Genomic DNA, 13,738 nt, shown 5'->3' on the forward strand with positions numbered 1-13,738 from the left:
CTATTCTCTACACAGTGCACTACTTTTGACCAGGGTCCATAGGGCCTATGTAGGGAATAGGGTGCCATTCGGGACTGATACATGTACCTACTGTACTGTAGCCACCTGGGTGCGGAGAAAAGAACAGCCTAGATTTTCTGGGCACGATATTTCACAGGAGGATCTTTGACGTGGAGTGGTCTACTTTTATAAAGGAGCTTCGAGAAACCGGGGTGACCTGGACGTTCTATTCTTGTCCAAGAACAATGGGTGTGGAAGAGAGTTCATCATAACTGCATCTTGTGATTATTTTACTTTGATTCCACACATAGTAAAACGTGCAGTTAGGCTGGCTATAGGCCCATTTCTATCCATGGCCATGGACCATCTGTTTATACTATCAACACACTTCATGTGGGGGTGGGGGTCATATTAGTTTCATCGTAGGGAACATTACATGGAAAGCCATATACTTTTGATCTTGAGAGAAGCCTTTCCCTCGGAATAAATATAAAAATGAGTGATTCCAGTGCTGGACAGCAAATGCATCTGAAGTTTATTTAAATTATATAAACTGGGTGGTTCGAGCCCTGAATGATGATTGGCTGAAAGACCGTATACCACGAGCATGACGGAACATTTCAATTTACTGCTCTAATTACGTTGGTAACCAGTTTATAATAGCAATAAGGCACTTTGGGGGTTTGTGGTATATGGCCAATATACCACGGCTAGGGCTGTACCCAGGCACCCCGCGTTGCGTCATGAGTAAGAACAGCCCATAGCCGTGGTATATTGGCCATATACTACAAACCCCCGAGGTGCCTTATTGCGTCAGTATACATTTTCACTAGGTAGAGTGCCTTCAAAAAGTATTCACACCCCTTGACTGTGTTACAAGTAGGGCTACCCCAAAATAGTTGACTGGTCGATTGTTTGGTCGCTAGGCTGTTGGTCGACCAAGATTGTTTTAGTGCCTTCGGAAAGTATTCAGACCCCTTGACTCTTTCCACGTGTTACGTTACAGCCTTATTCTAAAATTGATTAAAACATTTATTTATTTATTTTTTAATACTCAGCAATGTACACACAACACCCTATAATGAAATTTTAGCAGACTTCTAAAAATAAAAGACAGAAATACCTTATTTACATAAGTATTCAGACCCTTTGCTGTTAGACTCAAAATTGAGCTCAGTTGCATCCTGTTTCCATTGATCATCCTTGAGATGTTTCTGCAACTTGATTGGAGTCCACCTGTGGCAAATTCAATTGATTGGAAATGATTTGAAAAGGCACACACCTGTCTATATAAGGTTCCACAGTTGACAGTGCATGTCAGAGCAAAACCAAGCCACGAGGTCGAAGGAATTGTCCATAGAGCTCCGAGACTGGATTGTGTCGAGGCACAGATGTGGGGAAGGGTACCAAAAAATGTCCGCATAATTGAATGTCCCCAAGAACACAGTGGCCTCAATCATTCTTAAATGGAAGAAGTTAGGAAATATCAAGACTCTTCCTTGAGCTGGCCGCCTGGCCAAACTGAGCAATCGGGGGAGAAGGGCCTTGGTCAGGGAGGTGACTAAGAACACAATGGTCACAGAGAGCTCCGGAGTTCCTCTGTGGAGAAGGAAGAACAGCCATCTCTGCAGCACTCCACCAATCAGGCCTTTATGGTAGAGTGACCAAACAGAAGTCACTCCTCAGTAAAAGGCACATGACAGCCCCTTGGGAGTTTGCCAAAAGCACCTAAAGACTCTCAGACCATGAGAAACAAGATTCTCTGTTCTGATGAAACCAAGATTGAACTCTTTGGCCTGAATGCCAAGAGTCACGTCTGGAGGAAACCTGGCACCATCCCTACAGTGAAGAATGGTGGTGGCAGCATCATGCTGTGGGGATGTTATTCAGCGTTGGGGACTGGGAGACTAGTCAGGAACGAGGGAAAGATGAACGGAGCAAGGGACAGAGAGATCCTTGATGAAAACCTGCTCCAAAGTGCTCAGGACCTCAGACTGGGGTAAAGGATCACCTTCCAACAGGACAATGTCCCTAAGCCCATAGCCAAGACAACGCAGGAGTGGCTTCGGGACAAGTCTCCGAATGTCCTTGAGTGGCCCAGCCAGAGCCCGGACTTGAACATCTCTGGAGAGACCTGAAAATAGCTGGGCAGCAACACTCATCCATACAAACTGACAGAGCTTGAGAGGATCCCGCACAGAAGAATGGGAGAAACTCCCCAAACACAGGTGTGCCAGGCTTGTAGCGTCATACCCAAGAAGACTCGAGGCTGTAATCGCTTCAACAAAGTACTGAGTAAAGGGTCTGAATACTTATGTAAATGTTACTTCCGTTTTTTGTATTTAATACTTTTGCAAACATTTCTAAAAACGTGGTTTTGCTTTGTCATTACGAGGTACTGTGTGTAGATTGATGAGAGAAAAAAACCATTTAATCCATTGTAGAATAAAGCTGTAACATAACAAAATGTGGAAAAAGCCAAGGGGTCTGAATACTTCCCGAATGCACTGCAGACAGGTGTGTATTCAAATCAATTGAATTTACCACAGGAGGACTCCAATCAAGTTGTAGAAAGATCAAGGATGATCAATGGAAACAGGATGCACCTGAGCTCAATTTCAAGTCTCATATCAAAGGGTCTGAATTATTATGTAAATAAAGTATTTCAGTTCAATATTTGCTAAAATTTCTAAAAACCCATTTTCACTGAGGTGCCGGTACTCAGCTCCTGTGAGCTCCTGACAAAGTCAAGCACTGCTTCTTATCACTTGCGCAAATAGCCTAGAGCTGTGTCTGTCTCGAGCTCACTGGTGCTGTAAACGGAGGGCCCAGAATATTTTATGTTGCAAGTTCACTAGCACAACAAACTTTGGCTGGACCCAAGTTAATAGTAGATACAATGTTTTAAGTTCGGTTGCAGACAGGCCATGTGTAGCCAATGTAATTTATAGGATATTTACATTTATCTGGATATTGTCTACCTGCAGGCTGCAATATTGTTATTTGTTGGCTTTATGTAGGCCATTTTTTGTCAAGAGATTACTTTTTATGTTAGTATCATATAGATTTGGATATAATTTTGATTAACCACATGACAATGATAGAGATATGAAGATGTTATTTTCGGTATTTATTATGGATCCCCATTAGTTGTTGCCAAGGCAGCAGCTACTCTTCCTGGGGTCCAGCTAAAATAAGGCAGTTATACAATTATAAAAACATTACAGTACATTCACAACAGATTTCACAACACACTAAGTGTGTGCTCTCAGGCCCCTATTCTACAACACAAAATCCATGTGTACGTGTGTGTATAGTGAGTATATTATTGTGTGTTAGTATGCATGTGTCGGTGTCTGTGTTGCTTCACAGTCCCTGCTGTTCCATAAGGTGTATTTCTATCTGTTTTTTAAATCTAATTTTACTGCTTGCAGGAGTTACTTGATGTGGAATAGAGTTCCATGTAGTCATGGCTCTATGTAGTACTGTGCACCTCCCACAGTCTGTTCTGGACTTGGGGAATGTGAAGAGACCTATGGTGCCATTTCTTGTGGGGTATGGATGGGTGTCTGAGCTGTGTGCCAGTAGTTCAAACTGACATCTTGGGGCATTCAATGTGTCAATACCTCTCATAAATACAAGCAGTGATGAAGTCAAGCTCTCCTCCAATTTGAGCCAGGAGAGGCTGACATGCATATTATTCATGTTAGCTCTATGTACATTTAAGGGCCAGCCGTGCTGCCGTGTTCTGAGCCAATTGCAATTTTCCTAAATCCCTCTTTGTGGCACCTGATCCCACGACTGAACAGTAGTCCAGGTGTGACAAAACAAGGGCCTGTAGGACCTGCCTTGTTGATAGTGTTGTTAAGAATGCAGAGCAATGCTTTTATGGACAGACTTCTCCCCATCCTAACTACTGTTGTATCAATATGTTTTGACCATGACAGTTTTTAATCCAGGGTTACTCCAAGCAGTTTAGTCTCCTCAACTTGCTCAATTACCACATTATTCATTACAAGATTTATTTGAGTTTAGGGTTTAGTGAATGATTTGTCCCATGCTTTTAGTTTTTGAAATATTTAGAACAAATGTATTCCTTGTCACCCATTCTGAAACTAACTGCAGCTCTTTGTTAAGTGTTGCAGTCATTTCAGTCGCTGTGCAAGCTGACATGTATACTGTTGAGTCATTCGCATACATAGATACACATGCTTTACTCAAAGCCAGCAGCATGTTGTTGGTAAAGATTGAAAAAAGTAAGGGGCCTGGACAGCTGCCCTGGGGAATTCCTGATTCTATCTGGATTATGTTGGAGGCTTTCATTAAAGAACACCCTCTGTGTTCTCTTAGACAGGTAACTCTTTGTACACAATATAGCAAGGGGTGTAACGCGATTACACATATGTTTTTCAAGCAGCAGACTATGATCAATAATGTCAAAAGATGCAAAGAAGACTAACAAAACAGCCCCCACTAAATTATGAATTAAATGCAACCATTTCACAAAAATTTGCATATGAAATCCGTAACTGGCATACAGATCGGTAGAAAATATAAATTGGCATTCCACATGAGAAAGGTTGCCGACTCCTCGTGTAGCCTATTACCGGCAACTTCAGGAGAGTACTGGCAGAAACTGCAAAAGCTAGCAGGAGCGGGAGGAGAAGTTGGGTCAGGTTAAGTTCTTTCTTATGGTTATCTAGATCTCTGGCACCCTCTTGAGGCATCAAACCGTAAACTTAAAGCATCAGACAAGCTCAATGCATATAGTTGATTTTATTAAAACACAGGGTGTGTCTATATATGGAAAAATACACATTTAAAAATGTAGAGCAATTGATTGGTCGAAAGAACACACGACTTTAAATCTAACAATATTTTTTTTTTTGTCGGGGACAGCCCTAGTTACAAGGTGGGATTCAAAATCGAGTTAATTGTCAATTTCTGTCAAATTCTAATATTTGTAAAAACTTTATGTAAAATAAAACACTAATATAGACTACATGAGCAAAACTATGTGGACACCTGCTTGTTGAACATCTCATTCCAATATCATGGGCAATAATAGGGAGTTGGTCCCCCCTTTGCCGCTATAAGAGCCTCCATTCTTCTGGGAAGGCTTTCCACTAGATGCCGGAACATTGCTGCGGGTACTTGCTTCCATTCAGCCACAAGAGCATTAGTGAGGTAAGGCACTGATGTTGGGCAATTAGGCCTGGTTCGATGGGGTCGAGGTCAGGGCTCTGTGCAGGCCAGTCAAGTTCTTCCACACTGATCTCGACAAACCACTTCTGTATGGACGTCGTTTTGTTCAAGGGGGCATTGTCATGCTGAAACAGGAAAGGTAATTACCCAAAATGTTGCCAAAGCTAGAAACACAAAATCGTCTAGAATGTCAATGTATGCTGTAGAGCTAAGATTTCCCTTCACTGGAACTAAGGGGACTAGCCTGAACCATGAAAAACAGCCCCAGACCATTATTCCTCCTCCACCAAACTTTACAGTTGGCACTTCGCATTTGGGCAGGGGTTTTCACGCTCAACAGTTTACCACCCAAAGTACATCCAGCCAACTTGACACAACTGTGCGAATCATTGGAGTCAACATGGGCCAGCATCTCTGTGGAATGCTTTTGACACCTTGTAAGTCCATGCCCCAACGAATTGAGGCTCTGCTCACATCCTCTGATATGGGCTAATATTTGACTAGAGCGAGATTCCTAAATGCTGGAGCGCTGGCCTCCTCGCCCGCTCCAATTTCGCTTCCAGTAGCGTTCATTTCACGTGCTCACGGCATACCTGGCCCAGCATGCATTTGTAGTTCACTTTTATGCTACCATCTATAGCCCCTTGCTTTAGATACTGTCATTTTCATACAAAACCAACAACACACAGGTTCTAAATCATGGTGACTTACAAAGATGAGGACCAAGAGCAAGACAGGGATAGTGCTGATGTACAGTAGTGTCCACAACTAAAGAATCATTGTGGAATCTGAAAAGACAAGTATCCCGAAAGAAAAGGAACGAGGTGGGTAGATTACTACGATTACACACTTAGTTAAGTATTTAGAAATTACAAATAATACCTCCTCTTACACGTTACCTTCATTTTTGTTCTATTATCTACACAATAGGCCATCATTTATTTTGCCCCAATAGGCCTGGCATATTCCCACGTTCAAGGAGCTTTCCGTTGTGATTGGGTTATTTTACTTAAAAACCTTTAGGGCTACCTATAGATTTATTTTGAATAACTCTGCCCAACCTGGCAAGTGGCCAAACGGGTGTTTAGCTTCCCCAGTGGCTCTGCAAGTGTGGAGAGGATATTCTCTGCTGCTGGCCTGCTCTCCAGGCACCATCGCATGAGCCTGAATCCACAGACTGGCCAAACTCGTGTTTCTAAAAATGTATTCCAAAGGCACTAAGTCATTTTTTGTTTCATTTGTATTCATTCTAAGTAAATCACTGCCTATATGCACAATTTATAGACTAGAATGATTTAGTACAACGAAATGTTGACATGCTCTGCGCTTTATGTCCCTACCAGCCTATTGTGTCGCAAATGCTTGTATTTCTTTGTAGGCTATAGCATTGAAATAATATAGCATAAATATTTAATTTTCGTTCCTTCTTAGGTTCCCTTTCTGGCGCCTGACCTATTTAGAGTGTTTATATGCTTTTTAATATGACATGTAGCCTATTTGAAAATGACATGCGCTACTTACATTCATATTCATGTTTATTCAAATACTTTTCATTCAAATCCATATGGTTTGGTTTCAATTTATTTATTTATTTTATTTCACCTTTATTTAACCAGGTAGGCAAATTGAGAACACGTTCTCATTTACAATTGCGACCTGGCCAAGATAAAGCAAAGCAGTTCGACACATACAACAACACATAGTTACACATGGAGTAAAACAAACATACAGTCAATAATACAGTGAAAAATAAGTCTATATACAATATGAGCAAGTGAGGTGAGATAAGGGAGGTGAAGGCAAACAAAATATATATATAAATAAATAAAAATATAAAAAGGCCATGCTGGCGAAGTAAATACAATATAGCAAGTATAAAAAAAGAAAAAAAAGTAGAGATAGTAGAGATAGAAATAATGGGGTGCAAAGGAGCAAAATAAATAAATAAATAAATACAGTAGGTAAAGAGGTAGTTGTTTGGGCTAAATTATAGATGGGCTATGTACAGGTGCAGTAATCTATGAGCTGCTCTGACAGCTGGTGCTTAAAGCTAGTGAGGGAGATAAGTGTTTCCAGTTTCAGAGATTTTTGCAGTTCGTTCCAGTCATTGGCAGCAGAGAACTGGAAGGAAAGGCGGCCAAAGGAAGAATTGGTTTTGGGGGTGACCAGAGAGATATACCTGCTGGAGCGCGTGCTACAGGTAGGTGCTGCTATGGTGACCAGCGAGCTGAGATAAGGGGGGACTTTACCTAGCAGGGTCTTGTAGATGACCTGGAGCCAGTGGGTTTGACGACGAGTATGAAGCGAGGGCCAGCCAACGAGAGTGTACAGGTCGCAGTGGTGGGTAGTATATGGGGCTTTGGTGACAAAACGGATGGCACTGTGATAGACTGCATCCAATTTATTGAGTAGGGTTTTGGAGGCTATTTTGTAAATGACGTCACCGAAGTCGAGGATTGGTAGGATGGTCAGTTTTACAAGGGTATGTTTGGCAGCATGAGTGAAGGATGCTTTGTTGCGGAATAGGAAGCCAATTCTAGATTTAACTTTGGATTGGAGATGTTTGATGTGAGTCTGGAAGGAGAGTTTACAGTCTAACCAGACACCTAGGTATTTGTAGTTGTCCACATATTCTAAGTCAGAGCCGTCCAGAGTAGTGATGTTGGACAGGCGGGCAGGTGCAGGCAGCGATCGGTTGAAGAGCATGCATTTAGTTTTACTTGTATTTAAGAGCAAATGGAGGCCACGGAAGGAGAGTTGCATGGCATTGAAGCTCGCCTGGAGGGTTGTTAACACAGTGTCAAAAGAAGGGCCAGAAGTATACAGAATAGTGTCGTCTGCGTAGAGATGGATCAGAGAATCACCAGCAGCAAGAGCGACATCATTGATGTATACAGAGAAGAGAGTCGGTCCAAGAATTGAACCCTGTGGCACCCCCATAGAGACTGCCAGAGGCCCGGACAACAGACCCTCCAATTTGACACACTGAACTCGATCAGAGAAGTAGTTGGTGAACCAGGCGAGGCAATCATTAGAGAAACCAAGGCTGTCGAGTCTGCCGATGAGGATGTGGTGATTGACAGAGTCAAAAGCCTTGGCCAGGTCAATGAATACGGCTGCACAGTATTGTTTCCTATCGATGGCGGTTAAGATATCGTTTATGACCTTGAGCGTGGCTGAGGTGCACCCATGACCAGCTCTGAAACCAGATTGCATAGTGGAGAAGGTATGGTGGGATTCGAAATGGTCGGTAATCTGTTTGTTGACTTGGCTTTCGAAGACCTTAGAAAGGCAGGGTAGGATAGATATAGGTCTGTAGCTGTTAGGGTCAAGAGTGTGTCCCCCTTTGAAGAGGGGGATAACCGCAGCTGCTTTCCAATCTTTGGGAATCTCAGACGACACGAAAGAGAGGTTGAAGAGGCTAGTAATAGGGGTGGCAACAATCTCAGCAGATAGTTTTACATTTACATTTACATTTAAGTCATTTAGCAGACGCTCTTATCCAGAGCGACTTACAAATTGGTGCATTCACCTTATGACATCCAGTGGAACAGCCACTTTACAATAGTGCATCTAGATCTTTTAAGGGGGGGGGGGGGGGGGGGGCAGAAGGATTGCTTTTTTTTAGAAAGAAAGGGTCCAGATTATCTAGCCCGGCTGATTTGTAAGGGTCCAGATTTTGCAGCTCTTTCAGAACATCAGCTGACTGTATTTGGGAGAAAGAGAAATGGGGAAGGCTTGGGCGAGTAGCAGAGGGGAGGGCAGTGCTGTTGACCGGGGTAGGGGTAGCCAGGTGGAAAGCATGGCCAGCCGTAGAAAAATGCTTATTGAAATTCTCAATTATAGTGGATTTGTCGGTGGTGACAGTGTTTCCTATCTTCAGTGCAGTTGGAAGCTGGGAGGAGGTGTTCTTATTCTCCATGGACTTTACAGTGTCCCAGAACTTTTTTGAATTTGTGTTGCAGGAAGCAAACTTCTGCTTGAAAAAGCTAGCCTTGGCTTTTCTAACTGCCTGTGTATTTTGGTTTCTAGCTTCCCTGAAAAGTTGCATATCACGGGGGCTGTTCGATGCTAATGCAGAACGCCATAGGATGTTTTTCTGTTGGTTAAGGGCAGTCAGGTCAGGAGAGAACCAAGGGCTATATCTGTCCCTGGTTCTAAATTTCTTGAATGGGGCATGCTTATTCAAGATGGTGAGGAAGGCATTTAAAAAAAATATCCAGGCATCCTCTACTGACGGGATGAGATCAATATCCTTCCAGGATACCTCGGCCAGGTCGATCAGAAAGGCCTGCTCGCTGAAGTGTTTCAGGGAGCGTTTGATAGTGATGAGTGGAGGTCGTTTGACCGCTGACCCATTACGGATGCAGGCAATGAGGCAGTGATCGCTGAGATCTTGGTTGAAAACAGCAGAGGTGTATTTGGAGGGCAAGTTGGTTAGGATGATATCTATGAGGGTGCCCGTGTTTACGGAATTGGGGTGGTACCTGGTAGGTTCATTGATAATTTGTGTGAGATTGAGGGCATCAAGCTTAGATTGTAGGATGGCTGGGGTGTTAAGCATGTTCCAATTTAGGTCGCCTAGCAGCACGAGCTCTGAAGATAGATGGGGGGCAATCAGTTCACATATGGTGTCCAGAGCACAGCTGGGGGCAGAGGGTGGTCTATAGCAGGCGGCAACGGTGAGAGACTTGTTTTTAGAGAGGTGGATTTTTAAAAGTAGAAGTTCAAATTGTTTGGGAACAGACCTGGATAGTAAAACAGAACTCTGCAGGCAATCTTTGCAGTAGATTGCAACACCGCCGCCTTTGGCCGTTCTATCTTGTCTGAAAATCTTGTAGTTGGGGATGAAAATGTCAGAATTTTTGGTGGTCTTTCTAAGCCAGGATTCAGACACGGCTAAAACAACCGGGTAGGCAGAGTGAGCTAAAGCAGTGAACAAAACAAACTTAGGGAGGAGGCTTCTAATGTTAACATGCATGAAACCAAGGCTATTACGGTTACAGAAGTCATCAAAAGAGAGCGCCTGGGGAATAGGAGTGGAGCTAGGTACTGCAGGGCCTGGATTCACCTCTACATCACCAGAGGAACAGAGGAGGAGTAGGATAAGGGTACGGCTAAAAGCTATGAGAATTGGTCGTCTAGAACGTCTAGGACAGAGAGTAAAAGAACGTTTCTGGGGGCGATAAAATAGCTTCAAGGAATAATGTACAGACAAAGGTATGGTAGGATGTGAATACAGTGGAGGTAAACCTAGGTATTGAGTGATGATGAGAGAGATATTGTCTCTAGAAACATCATTGAAACCAGGTGATGTCATCGCATATGTGGGTGGTGGAACTGAATGGTTGGATATGGTATAGTGAGCAGGGCTAGAGGCCCTACAGTGAAATAAGCCAATAAACACTAACCAGAACAGCAATGGACAAGGCATATTTACATTGAGAGGCATGCTTAATCGAGTGATCAATAAGGGTCCAGTGAGTAGAGGTTGGTTGGGGTCACGGCGATCCAGACAGCTGGCCGGGTAGATGGCTATCGGTAGCAAGATAGCATAGGATGGAGGTCTATTTTTAGACACCTTGTGCGTTTCCGTCGGTAGATTAGTGGGGTTCCGTGTGGTAGAGGGGATCAATCCAATTGGCAAAATAGATATAGTGACCCAAGAAAAAAAAAGAAAAAATGTCCGATATACGTCTTAAGATAACAGCCGATAAGACAGCTAACAATTAGAGGGCCCCAGATGAGCGTTCAGGTAACATCGCGACGGAGGTGCCAGTTGGATAACTCCCTCGGGCAGATAACGTCGGCAGTCAATCGTGAAGGCCCAGTGGGGCTCCGTATCTGCAGCAAAAAAAAAAAACGGGTCCGGATAGGTGCCTGTAGCCCAGGAATGGCTGATGGAACTCCTCAGCTGGCTAGCTCCGGAATAGTTTAAGTTTGCTCCGGGATCGACGTAAGCCAATAGTCACACGGTTTGCAGCTAGCTAGCTGCGAAATCAAGGTGCAAATGTCCAGAGCCTGCGGCTGAAATCCGGGGAAACTGAGAGAAAAAAAAAGGCCCGGTATGCTCCGGTCCGAGTCGCGTTGCACAAAAGTGCCGGTAGATTATCGAGCTAAAGGAATAGCTGATGACCACAAAACGTGGGCAGCTGAAACACCAAACACCACTTCTGGGCAGCTTCAGATTAGCTTTCGGCTAACTTCTGGTTAGCTTTCTGGCTAACTTCTGATTAGCCCCTGGTTAGCTTCCACTGTGGATTTTCAGATTTGAGGTAAATAATACTTTTTTTGTTGTAATTGGTGAGGCGGGTTGCAGGAAAGCTTTTGTAGTTGAGTTCTTGGATAATAAAAAAAATATAAAAGATATGCGAAGAAGGTGTAAATATATATATACAGGACAAGACAGTACGAGGAAAAAAAATGACGTCTGAACTGCTAAGCCATCTTGGAATCAATACCAAATGGTAGGTTCACGTAGTCACAAAAATAGATGGGTGTTGGTAAAATTGTGATTTTAATGAATGGAGCGAATTTGGAGCGGCAGTGTTTTTGTGTTAGCGCGGAGCCCTTTTTTAAGCGGAGCGCAAGAAAGGAAATGGAGCGCCGGAGTGGTGTGCAAGCACCATGAGCGTGATTTCAAACCGCTCAACTCCGCTCACATGCTCTGGCCACTAAGCAGTCTTGGAACAATGTGAGGGATGGTCCCTCCGTGTGCAAACATACCGTGAACAAAAGGCCGAGCTCAGCAATAATCGCTGTGAAAACTCCGGGACTGTGTACGCATCTCAGGTGTGCAGGTATTACATAGAAACAGTTTTTGAAGTTGGTAGCACAATATGTGTTGGTAGTTTCAGTACAACCACCATAAAAACAGAACAAGACTCCTTACCTGTTTTCCTCTTGTACCTGGTGATGATGCAGTACGACACAATGTAGAGTACTGCAAACAGTAGGAAACAAATCTAAAAAGACAAAAATAATTAAACAATTATAAAGCTGCTGAAGTGTTATGTACATGAGCAATGCTACAATATCTGCCATTATATTGATGTGAACACATAACACATTTTGATATAAATTAGCCTCCCGTAGACATGTCTTGCATCCCAAATGGCACTCTATTCCCTTCTTAGTGCACTACTTTTGACCACAGCACATAGGGCTCAGGTTAAAAGTAGTACACTACATAGGCAATATGGTGGAATTTCGGACACATATATGGTACTGTGACATTACTACAGTAGTTTATAGGGATGCACGATATATCGGTGAACATATCGGAATTTTGCGCTACACAGCATTCCTAACCTAACCCACAATGTCTGCTGTGTGGATCAAGCAGTCAATAAGTCGAGCAGTCAATTGAACGAGTAAGAACATTTCAGCGAGACAACTCAAAGGCGAAATCCATTAACGCCAAGATAATGGAATTCATTGACAATCAACCGTTCTCTGTCGTGGGTGATGTTGGCTTTCGCCGACTGGTCGAGCACCGGTACACACTACGAAGTGTGCCATTTTTCAGATGTTGCCCTACCGGAGTTACACAGTAATACCGTCACTGCTATTAGCTTCACGACATACATACTATGGAACGCCATTTGGGTCTTTGCGTGTCAAAAAATATACAGTAGGACTGCCAAAGCTGTACAAAAGTCTGCAAACAAGCAAACACCGGCCACGAATGATTACAATACCGCGTTGGTAATAAAGCATCATTTGTTCGACCGCAACTTCTGGGGTAGCTAGCTTTAGCTCGGTACCTAGCTAACACCAATATAACCAGCCTGAAAACAATGACCAGCAGAAACTGCAGTCATTTTCATTACTCTTAGCAATGATTTAGGAATCCTTGTGAGTAAGTATTAGCTAGGTTTCCACTTGTTGTTCGCCTATTGAAATTGAACTTCGGTTCATGAAAATAAATAGCTAGCCAGCTACTTACACCTGTTGCCCAAAACTAACGTTATAAGCCGCCAGCTAGCTTCATCTGTCTAGTCAGGCTCGACCGGACCGAGTTATGTTGTGAAGCTAGCCACAATAAGGACTAGCCACAATAGCAGACTTTGCGGTTAGCCTTCAAAATAAGTGCCATTGTCAGGATGCAAATGAATACAAATAGTAGAATGTCATACTTTTATTTTGAAGGCTAACCGAAAAGTCCACTATTGTGGCTAATCCTTATTATGGCTTGCTTCACATAGATGGGTCCGACCACCATTAATCAAATAAGACCTGTCGGTCTTATAAATGAGGTTTATTTTAGATGACACCTAGCTATATAGTTAGATGGCTAACTATATAGCTACTGAAACAGATGTCGTTTTGCTATGTTTTGGGGGAAGAACATTGTATGCATCCATTAGCCAGCTAGCTTTTTTAAAATGATCAGCACTGTATGTGCGCAAGACAACTTAACCAGCATCATAGCATACGTATCGATGAATCGTTGTGACATATGAAATACAAGTGATAGTGTAATCAATGTGTAATAACTACATAAAAAATGTATGAACGCGTTAAATTATTA

At 43.0% G+C, this 13,738-nt stretch overlaps 1 protein-coding gene across 3 annotated transcripts in view; it reads right to left on the reverse strand.

The window, feature by feature from the left end:
* LOC129822794 (limb region 1 protein homolog) overlaps positions 1 to 13,738 on the reverse strand; it is a 62,486-nt gene that overhangs the window by 42,129 nt on the left and 6,619 nt on the right. For all 3 annotated transcript variants that reach the window (XM_055881218.1, XM_055881217.1, XM_055881216.1), the window contains exon 2: positions 12,098 to 12,170. In XM_055881218.1, coding sequence (XP_055737193.1) covers positions 12,098 to 12,170 — 73 coding nt within the window. The remainder of the gene's footprint in view (positions 1 to 12,097; positions 12,171 to 13,738) is intronic.

This window comes from Salvelinus fontinalis, chromosome 25, assembly GCF_029448725.1.
Source record: "Salvelinus fontinalis isolate EN_2023a chromosome 25, ASM2944872v1, whole genome shotgun sequence".
Taxonomy (NCBI): Eukaryota; Metazoa; Chordata; class Actinopteri; order Salmoniformes; family Salmonidae; genus Salvelinus; species Salvelinus fontinalis.